The sequence below is a fragment of the Chiroxiphia lanceolata genome, chromosome 2, assembly GCF_009829145.1.
Source record: "Chiroxiphia lanceolata isolate bChiLan1 chromosome 2, bChiLan1.pri, whole genome shotgun sequence".
Taxonomy (NCBI): domain Eukaryota; kingdom Metazoa; phylum Chordata; class Aves; order Passeriformes; family Pipridae; genus Chiroxiphia; species Chiroxiphia lanceolata.
Window position 1 is genome coordinate 40,152,172 of NC_045638.1, and position 24,592 is coordinate 40,176,763.

Consider the following 24,592-nt stretch of genomic DNA (forward strand, 5'->3'; position numbering starts at 1 on the left):
ACTAAACAGGTGAGGGTGAACCTAGCTGGTCCTAGTCCTTTACCAAGATAAGCAGGACTTGCTCTGTAACATGAAAGTTAAAAGAAGTCAATGCTTTTTCAGGTATGAAAATGTTTATTTTATTTTATTTTTGTAATCATCTATGACAACACAAACTCATTATTATTCTCTCTTCCAATAAAACGGATATAGCCTGTTGTTCATGCCATGATGGTTTGCATGTAGAGGACACTTAAGAATTCCACATTTCTTTAATCAACTGCATCACCCCAGTAAATTCTAGTTTTGATATACAAAAAAATACTTATTATTCAGCTTACAGTTTTCACACACATCTGGCAAGTAGTGTGAAGTAGGATGACATGTATAGGCCAGACATTTCACTTCTTAAAGTCATGTTATTGCCTGGTTAATCTTATATTCCCACTAATTTATATAAGCACTTACAGGTAAAAATAATCCTAAAGTGTAGGTCTAAAGATTATAATATAAGCTTCTGGAAGGTTTTATCAGAGGAAATGTATTTTTTGTCACTCTATGGAAGCTTCCCTCATTCAGACATTTGGGATTTTATTACAAATCTTCTCTTACTGTATTCATCTCCTGATTTCTTATTTTTTAAGTAAGGCAATTTCTATGAAGACCTGACACTGAAATCAGAGACTTCATTACCCCCAAAATATATCCACAGTTTAAAGCATTTAAGAGGGTTAAACAAAATGCAAACATTTAATGCAACATTAAGCATGTGAAATAAAAACTTGATTGCCTAAAGAAAGCATGCTATGCTGTTACCCTGGTGACAGGTTAAAAAAGGATTGTGAGCTGAATGGCTGTATGATATGAAATTAAAATGTTTCACACTGAACAATCCAAAATGAATTGGGAAAGGTTAGAGCAGAGGAGAGAGAAATCAATTCTCCAATGGCAATGGTGAATGGAAGTGAAGTCTGAATAGGATTTGCCAGTGGGGTGCAACAGCTGCCAAATATCCTGCAGCCAAAGAATTACAATAATACTGATGAAGTGTGCAAGAGCTTTTGGAATCATTGCAGGGAACAGAGAAATACTCCTGCAATAATGAGGCCATTCTGTGTCCCATCCCACTTTCGCAGTTGAATCAAAGGAGAAAGAAACGGTTGAAAATTGTAATACTCAACAACAAAGGTATAAATGAATTACCTATCCCTTCAACCAATATCTTGAATTTAACTACAGCCTTTGTGAATCATGAATGAAGTAAGCATGCTAAAAAATGGACAAATCAAAACACATACATGTAAAAGTATGCAGACAATATTGAATGAGAGACTCTTCTCATATATTTTGTTGACAACATTTCTACAGCTACAGCATCCAGAATAAGCTATACACTACACAAACAAACAGCAGGACACAATCAGTGCCTCAAGGAACTACACAAGGTAAGGTGCTGATGGTCATGCTTATCTTTATGTTAATCCTAGGAAAGAAATATCAGCAAATATTCTCTTGGGATGCAGTTACACATGCATTTCCTGAGCTTAGAGACCCCAAAAGTCATGAAAAACTTTGCCTTTCCATAAAATCCTCCTACACAACTTAATTTTTGCCCTTTGAAACTCCAAATAAAACATACAGAAGGAGATGAAAATCTATGCTAAAAATAGCTGTAAAATGACCAGGGAGCACATGGCAATTAGCACACACCTTGTTTGTCCTACATTTTCATGTATATACTTTTTACACACAGACAAATATTAAAGAACAGGTTTCAGAGTTGTAAACCTGCAGGAGAGGAAATAATTGTTGGGTGTATAGGAGGCATCAAAGTAAATGAAATAGAGAGAGGTCTTCTAAAGAGAGGATCTTGCAAAAGAGGTCATAAGAAAAGCATGGATGACAAAAAGGCTGGATTCACAACTAAAAAAGGGCCAGGAATTTGCCACCACAATAGAAAATATTCACACATGTATACTACACAAATTCAAGTTTCAGTGAACAGGAGTCACAGAAGCTATAAAGTTCCTACAACAGATGCTGTTTTCCCAGAAGACATGGTGAAAATAAAAAATAAACACAGGGACTTAGCCAGGTCCATTTACTTTGGTGAATGGCTTTCCCACCAGCAAGATTGCATGCCACTGCTTTGGGGATCTTCTCAAGAGATACACAGCGAGATTCAAACTTTAAATAATTACTATCTTCACAGTGATTTCATAATGGTTAGTAACTTCAAAGACTGAGCAAGTGTCATTTCCTAGATGTCCAGAATACCTTTTTCCCTACAAATGACAGGGATGACAGGCTATAAAAGATTCTCATGACAGACTTTTCTGTTCCTGGAATATATGTTCATGAATCATATGGAACAACGGCTCTGCTGTCAAGTGACTATATAAATACCTTTTATTACTTGTGTTATCAATTCTGATTCCATTAATTTAATCAAATCGAAGTATGCTTCGATTGATTAAATTAATGTAGCATATGTTACATATGCTCTGTAGAGTCATAAACGCTACCTTAATGTCCCATTTCGACTTTTATATTTTCCACAGAAGTTCATTCCCACTGGTCAAAAACACACATTTCATATATTTGCATCTACTTTTTTGTCTGTAGCACATATAATCCTCTTTCTGTGATAACCAACCGAGCAACCTAGAAGGGTAAATAATACCAGATTTTAAAGACAGTTAGAATATTATATAGGGCAGTTGGTTTTGCAGTGATTAAGCAAGATTACAAAAAAAATACAGTAATTATTTATGAGATGTCAAAAGAACAACATTAGATAACAGCTAGGCAGACAAGGGCAGGTTACCACAACCAGAAAAGCCCATTAAAAACACAGATATCACATGAAAAAAGGGAGATCAGCATCTTAGTACCTTGCTATTCTGTGGGGGAAAGAAAAAAACCACACAGTGGAATAATGGTGTGAAGCTGCAGTAATTATATAAACATATCGAGGTCTTTAAAGGCCTAATGGTAAATCAAGAGAAGAATGCTTGACTTGTTGACCAGAGGACCACAACAGTAAGGATAAGACAGTATTATTTTCCTCAGCTAAGGATGACGGCACAACTCCAAACTCAGAGAATGAAAAAAGCCACAAGTGGGCTGGACTTAGTCATCCTTGTCAAATGAAAACAAAGTCGTTTATCTCTATGCCCACTACAAGGTACTTGTAGGGTACAGCAAAGTATACCTCTTTAGCTGTACTTGCAATAACTGTTCATGTTATTACTGCAGTTCTAGGGAAGAAAAAAAAACAGAATTCACATAACATAATTGGTGTAGTTCAGCAGCATCTGCGGCTGTGCTGAAAGTAGAACTCTCTCCCTTTCCAAGAGGTTGGTTCAGATTACTCCAGTGAATTTTCTTGACATCATCTTCCTTCTTTTTAAAATTAATGTAACATAACCTTATTTTGTGCTGCTCCAGCAGTGCAGGAGAGCGAGAAAGCTCTCCTACTGGGCAGCTGACCATCCTTCCATATGGGAAAGCCCTAGGCTGGCAAAGAGCTGGCTCTGACCCAGACTCCAGCAGGGTAATAGGTGTAGCCTATGTGAAAAGCAAGCATGCCTGAGAGGTGTGGGGCTCTACTGCTCTCTGAGCAGTTCCCTCACTGCCCTATAATCAAGCAATGGCAAGGCAAACATCAACACAGGCGTACCAAACCAACCTAGATATGAACCTACAACAATTCATTAAATAAAAAGCTAAATATATTAATTTCTTCTCTTGCAGTTCACCAGTTGTGTTATGTTCACTGCATTGGACCCCTGGATCTTCAGATTTTTAAACCACAAATTTAGCCCAACTATTCCAGAACTTGACAAAAACTTGCTTGTATTTTATCTCTAATTTTCACTATACACTTCCCTTCCTGCGAAAGTATTACTTTATGTCTAGAAAGCATAGTGGATTTTAGGTCCCAAAATACTTTATACATGTTGATAAACACATATTTACAAAACTTAAATAATGCAGTGAAGTATTAAGGTCACTTTGTCTTTTCACAAACTGAGGCCAAATTCAACTGATTGCCAAGTCCCACAAGAACAGCTAGAAGTTTAACTCAAGACTCCCTAAACCAGTCTTCTATGTTAAACACATGAGCAAGAAAAACCTTTAGATTTTATTTGGTTAGCAACATAAAACATTTTCCAATGTGTTACCATCTTTTTGCAAGTAGTATCAGGCAATATGGGTATGCAGACTTGCTGGTTTTTTCCAAGTCATAAATGATGAAAGGGTAAAACCCATAGAAAAATTAGGAAAATACACTTAGCAGCCAACACAAGCAACGCATAGGAAGTGCTGTAGGCAATTGGGTTTAGAAGTATAAACATCACATTAGTAGACCCATGAGATAGCATGATGTAGCCACACCTGGAGAGACACTCTCCTATTCCCCTCCCAACCCACTAATGAAAACAAGACTGAAGCCAAAATACGAAGATTCAACTATACAACATCATTTTTGGTCTCAAAGACTAACTACATCAAACAGACGTAAAATAAGCTGGATTCACTTCAGCCACAATGTGTTTCCACTTGAAATAAGACTGAGTTCTGTCTAGAAGACCTTGGGGTTTTACTAGATGCTGTAAATCTGTTCAGCAGCTGTGGGTGGCACCAGTTTCACAATAAAGTGGACCATGGAGTAAGTAGAAAAAGTCCTAGGTAAAATAACTGAAAGCTGAACAATGAAACAATCATTAATCATTCATAGCTATTTCCTGTGGGAAATATGTGCCCTTATTATCTGGATATCACAATGAAATATTCACATTAGTATGTGGCTCACAAAATACCAAGCACTTTCACTACCTAATCATCTTTCAAAAATACTTTAAAAAAACCCACAACCATAAAGAACCCAAAAAAACCAAACCACCCCACAACCACCTTTTTCCCAAGAAAATGGGTTAAATAACCAACACTTAAATTAAAAAAAAAAACAAGCAAGCAAACAAACAAAACAAAAAATGCTCTAAATATTTGATTGCATCACAAAAGTAAATGGCTATATTCCTGTAACTCTGAGCATGCACAGATCTCCAAGAGCTGTTCTAGCTAAAGGCTGGCAAATTAGTCCTAGGAGACTGTTGGTGAGGCCAGGGGCACATATATAGCAATGCAGACAGTGGAAACTCACCTCTGGGTGCTCCACCCAAATCATAACACCATTTATTCTAACACAGGAAAGGCAAATCAGCCTTCAGCTTGTGGCCTGCATTAATCCAAACACCAGACAACATACTGAAACGAAGAATGTCGCTACAGGGGTCGGGCCTGATTGAAACTAGCTGAAGGAAGTTGGGTGTTCGATCCAAAGGTGGCAATACCTTGCTCATGATCAGAGCATGTTCTAGCAAGAACCTTATAGTTGATGATTCACTCACCCAGAGGACTGCAAAATACATATTTTCCAGTCACATCCCATCAAATATCATTGATTATAGAGGAGAATCCTCCTCATGAGGCTGCTGCTAGTCTGATCTGTGGCACAGAGCTAAGGCTCACCTCTGCATTCCTTTTATAAGCCATCCTCTGCTCACCTCTTCCTTCCTGCTACATATTCCCACTCTTGTAGCTCTTCCAGAATAATTTCACTTGTCATGAGTAACTTGATTCTGACAGAATGATCCAACATAAGCTATTATTAAATGGCTGCTACACTAACATGGGTCATTTTAGTAGAACCAGAGTAGAAAGTAACTACACACAAAATCACACCTGCATACCTGGGGAAGAGGAGGAAAGACAGAGCAAGGGAGGAGCAGGCTGCAACAACAATTCCTTAATCTAGCTCAGCTGCATTTCATCTCATTATAGTCTCAGTAACCCTAAAAGTGAAAGCCAAAGCTTCTGTGAAAACTTCCAAGCATGGTACTTTCTATCTGACTAGAATAACAACCTTGATTTTTGGCTGAATAAGTCATAGGGGAAAAAGAGAATCCAAAATACCCCTGCAGTTTGAAAAGAATGAATATTATAAATACAGCTCCCAAAAAGGAAAAGAAAACAAATTAAAATCAAAGGTAAGCATATAACTCAAGTTCAGAAGAAAACTGTCTCTTTGACAAGTTTAGAGGAAATAATGCATGATTTCAAAATACTACTCTTCAGTAGTTTTTTGCACAAAAATTGCTCAATTGCTTTCAGTGTATATATTAAAAACAAAAAATGCTGTCAACGTAAATAGTGCTAGAGAGTTGAAATTCTGAAGGTGATGATAAATGTACCAAAGTACTTGTCCAAAACATTTGGAGAATGTTACAGATGAACTTTGGAGCATGCAGTCTGTCTAGTCCGCTTACATCCTCCAATATGGACTTAAAACTCACACAGACTCCAAATGCCCAATTCTGCCATAGTGAACTGCATCCAAGATTACAACCAGCCTTTTCGATTTGTTGCCAGTAGCACAGGTTCCTACTCTGCACTTTTTGTTTACTAATATTTTTCAAACAAATTGCAGTCCTATCAATAAAGATGTGCTTTTTCTCTGGCCACAGTCCTGCTCCTTAAAAAGCACCCATATATGGAACACCTTCAAAAACAAGTCAGATGCAGTTTGGGTAAGTTAAGGACATGGTGAAGGATCCTTGATGGTACTGTAGTTACTTGTATGCTCCACAGTCCTCAGTCCCCTCTAGAGGGAGTTCCCTAACTGCTCTAAGGAATGGAAAACACTGTCCAAGACACTGCACAATCCTTGGACCCCATTCTGCCTTTGATTTTTTGATTTTCCCTCTGAATGAGCTGCATGATTTTTGGAAAAGGGTATCATTATCAGGTTTGGTTTCTTCAGAAGTTACTTACTAGTAAGCATTTTTGCAATAGCTTGTCCTTACTTGGCCTCAAACAGGCAGCTTTACTACCATTTAAGCAAGTAGATCTAACAATATATATGGATTCAAACCATGACATATTGAATAAGAACTACACTCAGTCACCACTTGGAGAAAATTTTAAGGCTCGACTTCTGAAGGATTCATTCCAGATCTGCATATGCCTCAGATAGAAAAGTCATCCTTTGAAAGCTGAGCTGAACATAAGTACACCCCATCATGGCAAGAGAAAGTGATCTTTCCTATACTGAAAAGATTTATTAGCTTCACCACTTCAAATCTGAAAAATCAGACCTTAATCTAGTTTTACAGACTTCATGTGGCCAGACTGTGGCCGCCTCTGCTCATGGTGGAAGAATATATGTGACAGAGTTTAGCTAGGACTCCAAAAATGAACTAATTTTTTTCAAAGCAGGAGTGTATTTGTTTCCCTAACACAGCACAAAAACAGAAGAATGACCATGCCCAACTGTTCAATGCAATACTTCATTTACATATTGATATCTCAGTTAAAATAGTTGTATATGTCTTTTATATTCAGATACACAAACACCTAGTACTGAAAAAAGTACTTGCAATAGAAACAAAACATTAAAAGACTACTCAAAAATTTGATTCCTTTTCTTTTCAGCTAATAAAAACATTTTACAGGACAGAGAAAAAAAATCTCAAATCAGAGCAGGGAATGCAAAAGCAGTTTAATAATCACTACTGAAATCAGCAATTCCTATCCTCACTCTAAGTACAAAGTAATCCACTACTTCTGTGTAGCAGTACCAGAGTATTTCACTTTCTTATGCTGGCCAGTAAAAACTACGATCAAGGCTCCTCCTCATTTTCCCTGATTTGTCTTTATTTAGGTAACAGTGGCTTCTGAGTGTCTGTTCTTCTCCCTAAGCCATTCGCTAGAGAGGATATAACTTGTGGAAGGAAATAAAAGGATGTTTTACCTTCCCCTATAGATGCATAAGGCAAGCAATGACCCAGCTCTACATATGCTATATATTACAATGCCATTATGCTTGCCCTAAGTGCCTCCTTTTTTTTTTTTTGTTAATACCATATGGTACCAATTATCTTCGTGGGTACAAAAAAAATAAAGACTTCTTGAAACCATGTTTGATTTATTCCTGACCACTGTAAAATCAGTAATAGAATACACTGTCAAACCACTGGCATGGAATGTGAATAATGTCTATCCTGCATTCTGACTTCCCTCTCAGACAAACATAAATGTAACTATATTACAAAACGTGAGGTGAGGAGAAAGAGTTATGCGGAAGTTAAGATTCACTGTATGCAACCACTGCTAACACCAACAACCCAAGCAAGCATCACAAATTCAGTTATTCTGATAGAAGGTCTCAAGGCATTGACAATGACGGGCCTGAGGACAATAAAAGCTAGAAACACCCTACAGGAAAAAAGCATACCATTCCCAAAAGCCAAAGAAGTCAATCAGTATTTTGACATGGGCTACTGCAATGGCTGTCCAGTTAACAGTACTGCCTAGGTTACTAGGAGCTACTATTCAAGAAAATGAGGTAGTAGGGGAATAAAAGCACCAAAAAAACCATACTTAAAGCAAGGTGTTAACTCTTCCAGCATTTACCAGTCAAAGTGTTTTCTGAATTAGACGCTAAACTAATAAGGTTCTTCACCAAGGTAGCAAATTACTTAAAAGTCCACAACATTTTAAAGCTCTGTAGCTGAATATTCATATTACCCCAAAGTGCTTAGATTGCTTCAAATGGGCACATGGGAAATTTGTGATGCTCAATTTGTGGTTAGTTACTAATGCAGGAACATTTTGCATTAATGAAACTCCTGATGTGCATTAATTACTGTACTGGCTTGTAACACATTTTTTGTGTCTATTAGTTTGCTAATATATAGAATAAAAATAATCATGTATGACTCGTGTGAGTAGGGAAATGTAAGCCACAGCTCATTTGAATTTAGAAAAAACATACTATATTAAGAAGCCATGTAGTTTTTCACCAGTTACTCTTGTGCATGAGAAGATGACATTAACAAAATGCATCAGCACATCTGAGTTCCTAGAAATGAACTTACCTTGGAGTTCCCAGAAATCTCTGAGATCTCAGTTGTTCAGCCACATACAAAGATGCTGCTGTTGCCAGTAGTTCTCTTCTTTCAAGATCTGTCAATTTGTGTCCTAGTTTTTGGAGAGTAGTTCGAAAAAAAATTAGATATCACAGACCAACACAGACACAGAAAGTAACAACTACCAGCAAAAACACTGCTCAGTCCTTATACGTGAAAGCTACATTTTTTTCCCTCTAAATTAAGATGAGGCTTAGCATAGCAGACCCTCTGAGTTTCAGAGCTTAAACTGCATGCTTTCATAAAGATCAGTCCAGTTGCTAACACTGGTATATCTGTTAAAAACAATTTGAAAACTGAAGAAAAGAAACTGAACGATGCTGCAAGCATCTTGTTTCCGTTAATGAAATGCCACTAGTTGACATGTTGTGCCTCATGCTGGTAAAGAACCCATTTGTACATTTTAGAACTCAAAATACATAGCATTCTTCCTCAGTACTTTATCTGGCAAAAGTTACAGATCTTCCAAGCAAAAGGGATAACACAACAGTATAAACCCAAAAAACAAATGTGGATAATGCTACTTGCCAGCCCTGGGTCATTTAGTGTCATTTGTGTAATCATGGAGTCAAAGTCACCTTTGACACTTCATAAGCAGGAAGTGGCTCAAAGTAGCCTAAAATCTGAAGGCAGGCAACCTAAAAAATCTTTGTGCAAAAAGGTGCAACCAGGGTGATTGGAAGCAGGTTTCCTCCCAGCCTGGTCCTGTTCCAAAAAGTGAAGGTTAATTAGAGCTTCGACTGTCCATTCAACAGGCTAAAAGAGCACAGTGACAGAACTTTGTCCTCCCATCTTTAGGTTAGAAATGACACAACACACATTTGGTATGAAAAGGTGGCAAATAGGAGGCCAAGAGTGATGTGAGAGTCCAGATGAGCGTCACCAAGATGATTAGAGGGATGAAGCACCACTCCCATAAGGAAAGGCTGAGAGAACTGAGATTGTTCAGCCTGGAAAAGAGAAGGCTTCAGGGTGACCTAATTGCGGCCTTCCAGTACCTGAAAGGTGCCCACCAGAAAGATGGAGAGAGACTATTTACAAGAGCATGTAGTGACAGGACAAGGGGAATGGCTTCAAACTGAAACAGGGTACGTTTAAATTAGACATCAGGAAAAAATTCTTTACTGTGAGGGTTGTAGGGCACTGAAACAGGTTGCCCAGAGAGACGGCTGCCCATCCCTGACAGTGTTCAAGGCCAGGCTGGATGGAGCTCTTAGCAACCTGGTCTAGTGAAGGGTGTCCCTGCCCGTGACAGGAAAGTTGGAACCAGGTGATCTCTAAGGTTCCTTCAAATCCAAGCCATTCTATGATTCTATGAGAGAGAGCAAAAGGACAAACAAAGTACTCAGTTCAGAAGGCAGTGGCAAGAAGCTAAAACTGACATAAAACAGGACAAAAAGTGCAAAGCAGAGTTTCACTCATGAAAAAAAGAGGCAAACTCTATATTCTTGGAGAGACATTTTGTACAGGTGAAAGCAAGAGTGTTTCAAAGTCAGAGTGGGGAATTACACAATAAAGTTAACAAAAGATCAAGGCTGAGACTGAAAGACTTAGCTCAATAGTTATAACACAGCTCTCAAAAAGTGCTTTATGTGTACATATCACAGCGAATGTCATCATCCACGGCAAGTACAGATTTCACATGAAGTGATGAGAGAAGAGCTTCAGAAGGCTGTATGCCCCAGAGGAACTCTGCCCAGGAGGAAACATTTGCTTCCAGTCCAGTAGCAGAGAAATAGTTACGTGGATCCAATCTACATCTCCACTCTCCCATCACCTCAGCATTATGGCATGTAATGTAAATTCACATTCCCCAGTACTGGTTACTAACAAGTGACAATTTATATGAGTAGCATAAAATAAGACTAATACAATTTTCAAGAAAATCCAAAATGGAGGCTGCTGAAAAGGACTGGAATAGACTTTTTAGTAACAAATCCACAATTTCAAAGCAGGATGTCTTCTGCACAGAACCCATCATTTCACTAGGCATATTAAATAAGGACAGGTAAAGAACCTACTTTAGCACCTCAGCAATGCAATCATGCCACAGTGATGGGAATGCACTCATTTACAGTCCAGCTAACAGTACAAAGGAGTTATAGGTCAAAAAATATAAATTTAAAAGTAACAAAAGCCAGCAAATCCACATCAGTCTCTTTTTAATTTAGTCCACATTAACATATTCTGGCTAAATATTACTGCAACTTCCTTTGCTCAGTGTTTATTATTTTTTTATCTGCCTTAAAATGGAAACTGTCTTCCCTTCAACAAATGTATGCAGAAATACAAATGGTGAAAGGTTGGGAAACTGGCTTGAGAAACAAACTGGATCTTTCCTTTGGCAGTTATTAGAAAAACTGACTGCACAGCAAAACTCAAAAAACATTGAACTTTTGTACTATTTGTATATATATATAAATATACACACATATGTATATATATATAAGCCTTATATAATTATACAATGCAACAACATCAACTATCTGGATCTGAAATGTGCCAATTTTCCAATTATTTACACACAGTGAATAAGATCTGAGATCACTTTTTCCAAACACTGAATCTAAAATCGATGATTTGTTTACATGTCTCAGCTAAAGACACATGAGGAATCTGTCCTAAAGCCTTTGCTTTTCAGTCCCCCTGCCTATCACTCATGACAAGACCATGTGACTAAAACTGCATGTTCCCACCTGCTCCAACACACAGTGTTAGTAGCAACTCATATAGAGGAAAAAGGTAAAACTAGAAAGATTCCAATTCCAAGGTTTTATTGCATGACCTTCGTCTTTGATGAAAATCACTGACTGCTTTTGCGCTTGCTGTGCCGCAAAAACTATTTTCTCCTAATATGTTCAACAAAAATCAAACTCCAAACAGTGAACAAAGGTCAGTCAGTTGAAACAGGTTAATAATTGATCAAGAGTTACATTCATTTCTTCATCATTACAAACATGAAAAATTATTCATCCACTTTCTCCATTTGTCACTATTTACATCAGTTGTGGCATAGATGTGGCAACTGGAAAACCAGTCATGACTGTAGTATCCAATGTGGAATTCCGGGGAGATAATATAAACTTTTAATACGAACGCATCAAAATTAGGTTTTGGTCTTTGGCAATAAAGATAGAACCCTACCACAGAATGTCCTTAGCATAACTTTAGAGGCATACATCAGAAGTTTGATTAAAGGTTGCTTCCTAAGGATGGCAATTTACCTTTATTAAAAAAGACAGACTGCTGTCAGTACCACACCTTAGCTCTCTAAACTCCATTCCCATTTCCCTTGCTGTCTGCTCTTGCTCTGCTGCTATGCTCAGCAGAATTCTAAACAATTTTAGAGTCAAACTTTCAGTTACATTACTATATTCAGAACTACACACATCTCCCAGACAGAAATACCTTTGTTTCCCTTCAAGTACTATTTTACTTTAGAAGCCACACCTCAGGATGTCTTGAGGCATAAAGTTAATATTCACCACCAATAAAGGTATAAAAACACAGCCTTTCACGTTGACCATACAGATGGATGTGAAAAGTAACAAAGCTACCTTTGGAGCAGTTGTCCAAGTGCCCCCTGGGTAGGGAATGAAATAAGTAAGTAGTAAATGTTCCCCAGCTTCCAGTATGGGAAGTTCCACCATCACGCTCCCTACTCATCACTGCAGACTCCTGGGCTATACAGAGATTTCATCTCCATAATACAATGTGGAACTGATAGCTCCCAAATCTCTCTGCTTAACCTAGGATATACTTCTGCATTATCACTATCACCAGTGAGCTGAATTATATAAGGTAAATGCGAAACAGAATGAATGGTTACAAAATCAAGTCACAGCTGAAGGAGTGGAAGCACTGTTGTTCATATTATTTAAAACTAGACTGCACACATCTATTACTACTAAATAGCAGAACCCTGGTCAGAAGGAGGACAAGAAAAAAAAAGTATTTCTCTCTCATTTCCCTGATGTTATGATTGCTTAAATCAATATTATCCCAGTATCCCCCAAGCTGAGTCAAAAAGGTTCATGCAATTACTTTACATAACCAACTTCAAATTAAATTACATAAAAGGTCATTTTTCCCATAACAGTCTCATTTGCATTTTGTCCTAGAAATGTGTTTCCTACTATCAATTACAGGGAAAAAACAAAACAAAACAAACAAGCCCTGGTTATGTGTCCCAGTCTGTTACTTAATACTTGAAGAGTGACTGTTTTCTGTTTGGGAAGACTAAAAATTAAAAGCAAAATGGGTAAAATGGAAAGTGTAATGCATAATTCAGATCCATACCAATACTGGCAATGTTTAGTATCATTCCTAGGTTCTGTTTTGGCTCAAGTTTTTTCCCCAATGGATTTTGAATGACCATTACAGATGGCATGTATACCAGTGGTAGGTGGAGGCAGAAAAAGGTGAATATTATTAAGGGTTTAATGTCTTGTGAAGTTGAGCAGAGCTCTGTTCCACCCAGATGGTCACAGTAAAAGACAGACAATACTGTCTGTGTAAGCAATCTCAAACCATTCAGAATAGTGAAGAAGTATGTCTCAGAGAACTCATGATCACTTCTAAGATGGATGCAACAGTATACAGAAACAAAACCTCTACTATTTTGAATTATAAAGGAATTAGTGACACACCAAGAAATGTTTTTTTGGCCTCACCTACCAGAAAGAAATCAAATAAACTGCTAAGTCAACTTTTTTACAACCCAGTAGCTTCATAAAATGAAGACAAAGATTAGATTCTAGTGAAGAGAAAATGCATAGAATCAACAGCAACCATCCTCCCTCTTCTAACAGAAACACAGACAGGGGAAACTGCATTTCACCCCCTCCAAATATAGCAAAAGTCTCCTGACTTAAATTTAAAAGTCATATTTGCAGTACCAATTCATCCAAATAGCTCTTTTGCTCATAAGAGAATCACGGAACGACTGACGTTGAAGGGATCTTGGGAGGCCTTTAGTTTATTCACCCTGTGTCCCCCTTCCCACCAAGCAATCTCAACAGCAAATTCCGAACAGGTTGCTCAGACGTTTGTGTAGTCATGTCTTGAAAATCTCCAATTTACGACCACTGACTCTTGCTGTGCTACTCACTGAAGAGTGTAGCTTTATATTCCTAGCAATCTCCTCTGAGGTCCTGTCATTAGGTCCACCCTAAGCTTTCTTGTTTCCAGGCAAAACAAGACTGATTGTCCCAGATGCTCCTCACAGATTGTCTGTTCCAGCCCCAGCACCACCCTTCTGGCTCTTCACTAGACTTACTCTTTTTTGTTTTTCATTGCCATCTTTCAAGCATGAGAGGGTTAAAACTGGACAGAGTACTCCACAGGTGGTTTAGTAAGTGCTGAGTTAAGCAAAGTAATAGTTTCCTCCGATCCTTATAATTATGACAAACACAATGTATCTAAACATCTTCACCCCATACAGAGTCTCTGGAGCCAATACACCATTTCAGGAGAGAGGTGCTTCCTCTTTATTCCTTTCAGTATAGGAAATATAAAGGATTAACCTAAAGGACTGTCCATCAGAATTTCTGTTCTTCCTCTCCACTCAAGTGAAGTAAACATGTTAGAAGAGGGGAAGTAAACAACTTTTTTTTTTTTTAACTTACTTTGCTGTAACTTTTGTGATAGTCTCTTGGAAAATGCCTCATTTTTCATTTGCACATGATGCATCTCCCAAAGAGACTGACCAATATCAAATGATATTTGAGATATCATTTAATAACCAGAAAGAGTGGAACATAAAAAATAACCTCAATATTAAAAAAGATATCCAGGAAAATATTAACTGTGAAACAGACTGAACCACAAAGAATAATCTGATGAACGGGGTACTAAACTAAGGATCCTTGAGTTTAATTTGTTCTTTGTCAAAGACACTTCTTGGATCTTTGTGAAAACAGAGATACTTTCTGTGCCCATAAAATAGGGACAATAGATAGTATAGTTCCTTTCTCACCAGGAAGGTTAGGAAGTACAGTATTCCCAGGTTGTTTGGAAGCTGTCGGACAGTGCGTCCGACTCCTGCATAGTTGGCAAACATTTTTTTCCATAAGCAAAGTGCTTGGAGGCCACTCTAAGATAGATGTATTTGTGTCACCTAACCTAATCAGTGTTGCTGCATTCACCCTCAGATCTGCACTCCTCCCAAAACAGACATGTGTGCTCAGAGCAATAACCCACTACAGTTAACCTACTGCCAGTCAGCCTTCTGGCCATCCACCCTCACATAGACAGCAAAAGCAGCTGCTTTCCCACACTAATCATACTTTGCACAAGGTTTGTTTCCACATGGCTATTATTTTAAAATAACTTAGAATAAAAAAACTGGGTTTGTTAAGGACTGTTTACTTAAGGAAGGGAAGAAAGAGTTGAATTCTAATCATGAAAATTACTAAACATTCCCATTCCAGATGTAATTTGAAGTGGGCATCACAAGTTAATGGAAAAGCAGTCAAGATACTTCTAGTAATTCAATTTTTCTTATCTTACATTAAAAGTCTTCTAATAAAGGATTTATAATTGAACCCTTGAAAATGAGACTGGAAAACAAAGCATTTATTGTTTTACTCTTAAGACTAAAGTTAGTATTTATATTTGAAGAAAAATGCACATAAGAAATGGGCCAGTACTTCATGCAGTCACCAGAGAGAACACAGCTGACATTCATTACTTATCAATGTAGGCCAACAGTGGCAGTTGTACAGTTTACAAAAGAAACACACCAATTGTGCTCAAGCATTAATATAGCACATATCTCTACTGAAATTGTTTAATTTCTTAAGTTTTAAAACACTTCTGGTATAAATTCCTACTGTTAACAACAGCACATATTTCTAAGTATTTCCAAATCTACACTGGCTATGCATTGCTCTAATTTTTCAGATTATCCCAGATCTTTTTCTACAGCTATCATCTTTTATAAACAATATTAAGATATATGAAGCTACTTAAATTTTCAAATCCTTCTACCAAAGTTTACCCTGGGTACTTATAAACTTAGCTGAAGTGACTAGAGAACTTAAACATAAGTTAATTTTTGCCTTTGCTTCTGTTGCTGAGCTTCTACCCATCATCTGCACCCTTGCTTGCCTTCAGCAGTTCCCATTTGAGTCTGTGGATTTGTAGAAATATTTTCTAGTGCATACTTGAAAAAACATCCTCGAATTCAACTGACCAATTTTTTTTTTTTTAAGCCAGAAGTCTCCAGTGCAAACTACATCATTAAAAGGGCTACCAATTACTTTGGAGAGTTTTGAACCAGTATTCACGACTAAGTACTCCTGATTTGAAATACAATGCAATGCATGCATTTTTTTATCACTAAGAAGGCTAATGTATGCTCATGTTTGATACATAGAAGGAGATGAGCAAGACTTTTCAAACAGCAGGAACAAAGTCTACTCATTTCACACATGCCATCCATAAGTTTCTATTCTTAACTGTCATAATATCTTTTCTTGTGTCTTCTGGTGTCTAGAGCAAAAGCTTATCTTTAAGAATCTGTTAATACAATACTACTGTTTGGTTTATGTTTTTATTGTTCCTAGTTGAGTGTCAGGTGAGGCTGCCCCCTCATAACACAGTATGAACCTATCTGACACCTGCATCCTTGCCTTTGTCCTCTATTCCCCTCTCCCCATTCCTAGCTTGCCACTGACTTTGCACATCCACTGAAGTTCACCAGATTCCTTCATGAGATAAATCAACCCAGTAAGTCACAAAAAACCTACCCCAACAAAAGCAGCAACAGTAAAAAATGATGCAGTTTTTATGGTGGTTTAAAGAACTGAATCGGCTCAGGAAAAGGACCAAAGAGTCCCAGAACATGAGATTCTCTACTGACATGTCAGAAGGGAGAAAAACCAGCTACAGCAGCACTGTGCCTTCAGAGCAGGCAATCAGAGTACCCTTGAGTCTATGCTGGATGGAAGCCAGCTGAGCTACCCCAAGATTAGTTAAGTACACCTTAGCAAAGATAACAAAGGAACTTTTCAGCTTGAACCATCACAAGCTTACTGCCACTCAAGGTGACTAAGGCCTGTTGCTCTGGTCTCAGTCAGGAGCCAATAACAAGCTGGACACAGTAATCCCACATGTAGGACTGTATTACACACGGAGTTGCCAATTACATCATGATATAAAGTAGTTCTGGTGCAAAGATTAGTCATCCACGAACTCACAGTCCTGAGGTAAGAAAAATCTGTTCTGCTTCTTAATGAGACTAGAATTTGGCAAGGTGCCAGTCATGTCCAGTGACTGCCAATCTGGCAGTGCTGTCTCCAAAGTCAGATGAGGGTTCTGCCACATTGGATTAATGATGAATGGACGAAAAAGAATCTCCATGGGATTCATAAAGGACCCATGAATGATGAACTATAAACATTGTCTTCTTTTTTTTTTTTTAAATAAGGAAGATATTCTGCCTGATGAATGCCAGCAGAGGTGAGAGATCCGTATGGAAGGACTGAGTCTTTGACTACATAGGTCAAGAAAGCATCTAGAGCAGAGTGGCTAAGAGAGAAGACAACCTTTTAAAATTTGATCCTTGTGAAAGGAAGCCAGTCTATTTGTTTACTTATTTTTATACCAACAGTTGTTAAACATTTTTGAAACTGAGTAGTTTAGGATGTTGTAAAGAAACATTTGCATCTGTGTTTACGTTAACTAGTGTACAAGTTCATAATTTCAAGGTGATGCCCATTACTGTGTGTAATGAGTAATAAAACCAGATTACTGAAATACTCTGATAAAATGTCAGATCCTCCAGACAATGCTACAGTGAAAACAACGGGTTCCAAAAGGCAATTCTGAAGATGCTGCACAAACTCAATGAAGTAGCAACAGTGCTGACTAAAAAGAAACTTTACCTGACTATAGTTAACAGTAGAAGCACTGTCTGTAACAAAGCACAAAAGCATGGCAGAATTGAATTTATGTTTATTTTACATATTTCTTATCACATACAAATTGTTTTTCTTGACTGTGGGTGTATTTCACTTACTAGGAGTATGTATTCTGCCTTCTTGAAAATAAAGACATTAACTATTTCACCTATGTTATGCATTATTTAAAAACTCTAATTATGTGTATGCATAGATATATTTGAGGAAAAAGTAACGACTGATTTGGGAACATTATCAGTCTAAAAATATAATGGAGTAATAATCAGAAACAACACTGCTCAAGAAAAAAAGAAACATTTCCAAATAGAACAAACCTTTAAAACCATCAGGATAGACTTCAGGAAGGAATTTAGTGCTGATGTCTCCTTGAACAAAGCGTGGATGGATGATCACTTCTCGCAGTAAAGAAATATTGTGAGCCACACCTGAAAACAAAAAGCAAATCAATACAAAATCAGACAACAATTATCACAAGTTACATTAGGAAACTATTTATAAAAATATGAACTCTTATTCTGGAATAAATACTTGTTCACAACTTTGATACCATAGTACTGATGTAATTAATGTAAATTTATCAGTTTTGTTTCACTCCTGCCTCAAGACACCCCTCTTAAACACTCAGTTTAATCAAAGTAAAGAATCTAAATTTTCACCTCATGAAGCCTAATTCAAACACTTAGTTAAATCAAGAACAGTAAGCACAACCAAGAGACTTTGAGCTCAGTTCTAGAAGATGTAGGCAAGACCAGAGCCATCTGTTTGAAATGACAGATTAGCCATTTCATGGCTAATGACAGCAAATATTAACTCAATTCCAATGACCCCTGTATGGAAGATATGCACCATGCTACACCCCAATCACAATAATGAAATACAGTAAAAAGTTTTGCCACTTAACATATAATTTTACAACATTTGTATAATTTGTAACTCATAAGAGACTCCTGTGGAACAAAGAAACTCATTGCTTCCTCCATACGTACCTTTATCCAACCCTGCCTGGTCAATCCCTTTATTGAATGCCCTGGTTCCCCTTTAGCACTACTCCATGACCCTGTTAGGCATTTGCCCCCCCAGAAAAATTATTTCTTTAATTTAAAAATTATTTATTATAGAGCCTTTATAACCAGCTTTGCCCTTTAATTTCTTTGATATTATATTGCTTTATTTTTTCTGAATTTCTTCTTCTCTTTTCATTCCACTTCTCAGCCTGAATATGATGGTCATTAAAAGTTATTTCCCTGTAATACTAAATACAAGGAAGTCTTTATAGGAGTTTGGAGAGGAAAGGTGGTGCAAAAAAAAAAAAACTTGAAAAAAAAAATCCCTAGATCATTTAAATTGCCTTCTCCTAGCTGCAAATAATTTTCAAAAAGAAGATACTTTCTCTTCAGAGAGTAGCACACGGGAAGGGAAAGTTTAAGATAAGAAAAGTTTAAGCTAAGAAAACCACCATCTTTATCTCACTTTCTTCTCAATTTTAGAAAGAGATTGAACAGAAAATCTGAAGAGCCGTGAGAGTTTAATCCCAGTATGATTACACAGAATAACACTGGCTCATATACATTAATATTTCTTAAGGGAAGCTGAAATAGACATGCAGTTCAGGAGCATCGCACGAGTGGCTGCAGGTGTTGATCTATTCCAGGTACAGATAAATGAGGAAGCTGCTATGGGAAAGAGGTTATCCAACCTCAGCTGTGCACATTCTCATCCCTCAGGAAATACAAAGTAATTCACATTCTTTCCTCTCAATGTCAGAGGAACAGGTAACCCCCCAAATCACATTGTGTTTGCCAGGTCATGAACTTTGGCTTTACATGCACACCATGAAGTAGAAAACACAGAGCACATCACAGAATGGTTTATTTTGTAAAAATCTGTCTACACATTCAGATCTCTTGTAAACCACAAAATTCTGAACTTCAACTTTAGATATGCTTACTTACAAGTTATTATGATTGTGATTACATGATTATGATTAATGATGACATGACTCAAAGTTATTTGCACTTTTTTCCTAAAACCTTTAATTTTAAATAACACTGAACAATAATTCATTGTAAACTCAAGTATTTCAACTATAAATTAAGTTATTCGGATTTTTTTCCTTTATCAAGATCTCACCAAAGCAAAGATAATAGCAGTACAGCAAATGCAAAGTGCCATGGCTACAGAAGGAAATTCTTTTTCCCTTCTACTTCTTTTTCTTGTGTTTTTCCAGTTTAGAAGCATGAACAACATTCTTGTTATTTTATATGCAGACCAGCTTAAACAGTTTCAAGGCTTTTTTCCCCTACTAGTCTGCTGGTGTGAATTTTCAAGCTCTATGTGTGGCCATCACTGAAACCACTTTCAACACACTGCATCAGTCTCACTGAATCATGAAGTCACAGCTTTAGAGACTAGTTCATGAGCCATTAAGTAGCACTTTACAGAACTAGTTCAATGATGACATGATAAAAATTTGTCCATTTGATTAAAAGATCAGCCTCCTTTTGTTGCTTGCGACATAAATAATCATTCACATAAACACTGAATGAAACTCACACTGCAACCCCACTAAGCAAAAAAAAAAAATGTAAAATCTTATGCTAAATGACTATAACTCAGAAACAAAGAACGTCTGGCTCTGGCTGCTAAAATTCCCCCCAAAATTTCCGATTTGAATAGTAAGTTGAAATATCAGAGAGACTTTATCTATTAAGCACAGATTCAGGACTATAATTCAAAGACAATAAGGAGCTTTTCAACACTGCCCAACTTTGAATCCAGGATTTAAACATGCTACAATGTGTAACCAGATCATCTCACATTTTTCTTTCCTTAAATGCTATAAGATCCCTGGTGAGACGATGGCTGATGACAGATGACAGAGCTGCTTGTCTCAACTGACTGCCCAAAAAGACCTAAAATCAAAAAAGTACTCTGAGTATTTTTAATTATTTCCAACTCGCGTGCACCAAAAAAACAGAGGTTTCTGTAATGTTTTAAACTTCAAAATTCCTCTAATAAGTTAAACAGACAAGTCTAGGTGCTTGGGAAGCAATATGACATATATTTTACATACGCAAACTAAAAATTTAATACACAAGTTTCCCTTTAAAGTATCAAGAAAGGCTATTTTTATCAGTCCCTGTGATCATTATGTGAGCAATGACTGCATGGTTGATCTGCTTCTCAAGACTAAGTTGATACTTTTAGTGATGTTCCAAATCATATGGTTTTTTTTTTTTTTTAAAAAAAAAGTACCAGTGTAATCCTTCAGAAGTCTAGAAGTTTTAGATTTGCAATTTAGCGTGACCTCTGTCAAAGTTCATAAGGTCTCCATCTGTGTGTAAGTAACTGCTAGGCTACAGAAATATGGACCCCTAGAGCAGCTTGCTCCTGACTACCTGCTGCTTCCAAAACACTGGCCAGACGTTAGCCTCACACTCTCACAGGATCAAACAGAGGCTAACAGGCAGTGCTTATTTCATGCAAAGTTAGACACTAAACTGAAGTATATTGTATTTATGTTGCAGTAGTTTTCAGGGAATTTTGCTTTTTCTTGACCAGGTCTACAGTCTGCCAGGAACAAAATCACATTTGTTAGCGTGACAAGCCATGACATTTTCAACAAACAAACAAAATCCTTAACTATATCAATTTATTTCCCCCCAGAAAACAAAATTTCACTTCAGCACCATCTTTTTTACATTAAGACTGATGCAGAACTGCAGTTACAGTTATATTCTTCTTCCCTTTAAGTCAAAATACAATAAAAAATAATAATCACTGTTCCTTGTGCCTCTATTGTTTCATTTCACTTGGTTGTATTCTTCATAAAATATTACATCAGTAGAAGCTCAGTTTAAGATATACCTCTTGGTTTTCAATTTTTACACACCGTTTTCCAGAATACATTTCTAAAAGAGAGCACATCAGCATCTAACTTCTGGAGATCTAATGAAATTTTTAAAAAACATATATTCATATGCTTTATATAAAATATGTATCCTGAGGTTCCATTAATTTTCCAGTTAAACTGTAGTTATTGCCTAATGAATACAGGAACACACTGAATAATCACACTGTTTCCCAAAGCTTATTAGCAACCCCTGTTTGAAGAAGCCCTCATTAAAAAAAAAATAAATTAGAATCAGAAGAAATTACTCTCCATACTGCCTGTCTCTATCTTGTCTCCTTCCCTTCCTCATTCTCTGCCTTAAAAACTCTACCAGATTTTTCACTAACTTTCAAAATGTAACTCCTAAGCTGTCCTCACAAGAAAACAGCAACACGATAATAAAATCCATTTTATAGAAAACTAATTTTATAGTAGGTTTATGAAAAGGATATCACACCACATTTTTACTCACTAAAAATCAGAAGTTGGAATGCCAAGGCACAAAACCATAGGCAATGTTTTCACTATAAATATTTACTGACACTAAACATATTCAGTGTTGATTAGCCTTTTTACAGTATTAAGCTTCTGTCATCTTGATGCCTGCAAACACAAATCTGCACTTATCCACAAACTTAATTGGAGTACTACATGCCTCTCTGTAGATAAGCAGTTGAACAGACTTAACTTGCTGATAATTTCAAATTGTGCTAAGTGGAACAGAAGTAACTTTATCTGCATACATATTGATTGCAAAACCAACATGTGGAGTACAGTACTAGAGGTTTCTCTTTTTAAAAATCCAGCAAAGCTAAATTATCCCTCAACAATTTAAATGTTCAATAAGAATAAATGTGATGAAGCTTAGAAGGCATCCTGTTTCTATAAACAAAATATTAAAAAATATTAACTAAGCTCTGCACTGAGCATTATGAAACACTGATTACATTACTGTCCACTTAAGAACATTATCCGACTTGCACAGACTATGAAAACACCACTTACTTTCAACACATGAACTTCTCAAGTCCATTATTACTACCCAGCTAGCCTCCACATTTGCAATTCCAAAAGCTTTCATAATATTCCCCCAAACCCTCAACATTTAACTGTTGAATTGTCTTTCAAAGCTTGTGTTTTGCTACAATTCACTTCAGAGCAGGTTATATGCATACAAAGTCCCATCCCAAAAGCAAGAAAAATAGAGGTTTTAGCTTTGTAATTTTAATACACAAACATCCACATAAAATTCTCACATCATATCATTACACCACTGACCCTCAGAGCTGAACATGTATTTCAATTAAAACAACAATTCTGGAGATTCAACAACAATTCAAGTCTGGAGATCACAGAACTCAGAATAAAGGGAGGAAGAAGAGGGGTAAAAGCAGATAATATATGGTAATATCCTACTGTAAAAAAACAAGCTCAACCTGAAACTAGATTTTGTACTGCATGTAGTTCTGAACTTCTTAACAAGAGTAAGCAGACCATTATTTACAGGATTAGCAAACACATATGAATGTTTGAATCAGTAGAATAATTGCAAGCAGAAGTTAAGCAGGCTTTGTCAAGAACAAGTGAAAGAAAATGAATGGCCATTCTGCCATCATCCTCTCCTCAGCCATCCTTACTCTAAAGATGGGGAATAGAACACTAGGACAACTTTACACCTAATATACACCTAGAAATAACAGCACTTGTCTTTCAATGCCTCCTCAACCTGGCACATTTCTTGTTTTTCACTGCCACAAGTCTTCTTTCCTTAATAAAAGAGAGAAAAAAACACACAAAAACAAAAAAGTGACAGAAAAGGTACCTTATTTTTCTATTCTGCACCAATAAGACTGCCTTCCTCTTTTACCTGTACTTCAGTTGTTCTTCCCTCTTTCTTTTCCATAGGACAGCAGTAAACTATAACCCTTCCTAAATTACACACCATAACATTCCACTGACAAGTTGCCATTCCCACTCCCTCCCTTGTGACTGGCTTAAGAAAAGGAGAAGAGAAACAGAAGCAGCATCTTCCCTCACACTAGGCATCTGAACTCCAAGCTGATGTTACTAAGCATCCTGAAATGGTCCTTTCTAATGATTTCAACCTAAGTTTGATTCTTTCCCTTCTGCAATTTCAGTTTCCATACCGATACACTTGGGAACCTGCTGGTCCCTATTGCAAAGGCGAGAACACAAATACTCTTGCAGAGGTACCAGTGTGTTACCTCTGCTATGCAAAAGGGAAAATCCACAGTTCAGTTGTATGACCTGTTGCAGCACTTTTCAAAAGCACAACCAGAAAAAACAAGGCTAATTTCTTTTTTAAGAACAAACACTATACGCAGTTTTTGCAGTTAAATAGGCTTACACACAAAGATTGTTTTGTTCACAATACCAATGAGCACACTTGCATATTTCCATGGGATCAGAATACAGGAGAATGTAAAACTTACAAGTATACTGCCACTGAGATGAACCTTTTAAGTTAAAACAAAATAATTCAGTATTTTATGATGTTTGGGTCCAAAATAAAGTTTATTGTGAAAAGTTTTGTATCTGAAATTAAATTATTTGAAATAAATTATAAAACACTAAAATTAAAGTTGAGGGCTTTTTCTTGTGCTCTAGGATGATCCAGAGAGGTTGGGTCACATGATTCACTCTGGTCCCTTCCAAACTGACCCATTCTGTGATTCTTGGAAAGCCAAGCCCTTCTCAGAACACTAAGCACAGCACTCTTTTTCCTCCCAGTTAATGTTTATGGTTGCCAAAACTCAAGACAACAGTTCTGCTGCCACTGT

General features: G+C 37.0%; 1 protein-coding gene across 1 annotated transcript in view; it reads right to left on the reverse strand.

Annotated features, from left to right (window-relative positions):
- Positions 1-24,592, reverse strand: part of PCCA (propionyl-CoA carboxylase subunit alpha) — a 277,386-nt gene that overhangs the window by 124,521 nt on the left and 128,273 nt on the right. The window contains exons 17-18 of the mRNA XM_032677799.1: positions 18,214-18,324; positions 8,925-9,027 (exon numbers count right to left, since the gene is read on the reverse strand). Coding sequence (XP_032533690.1) covers positions 8,925-9,027; positions 18,214-18,324 — 214 coding nt within the window. The remainder of the gene's footprint in view (positions 1-8,924; positions 9,028-18,213; positions 18,325-24,592) is intronic.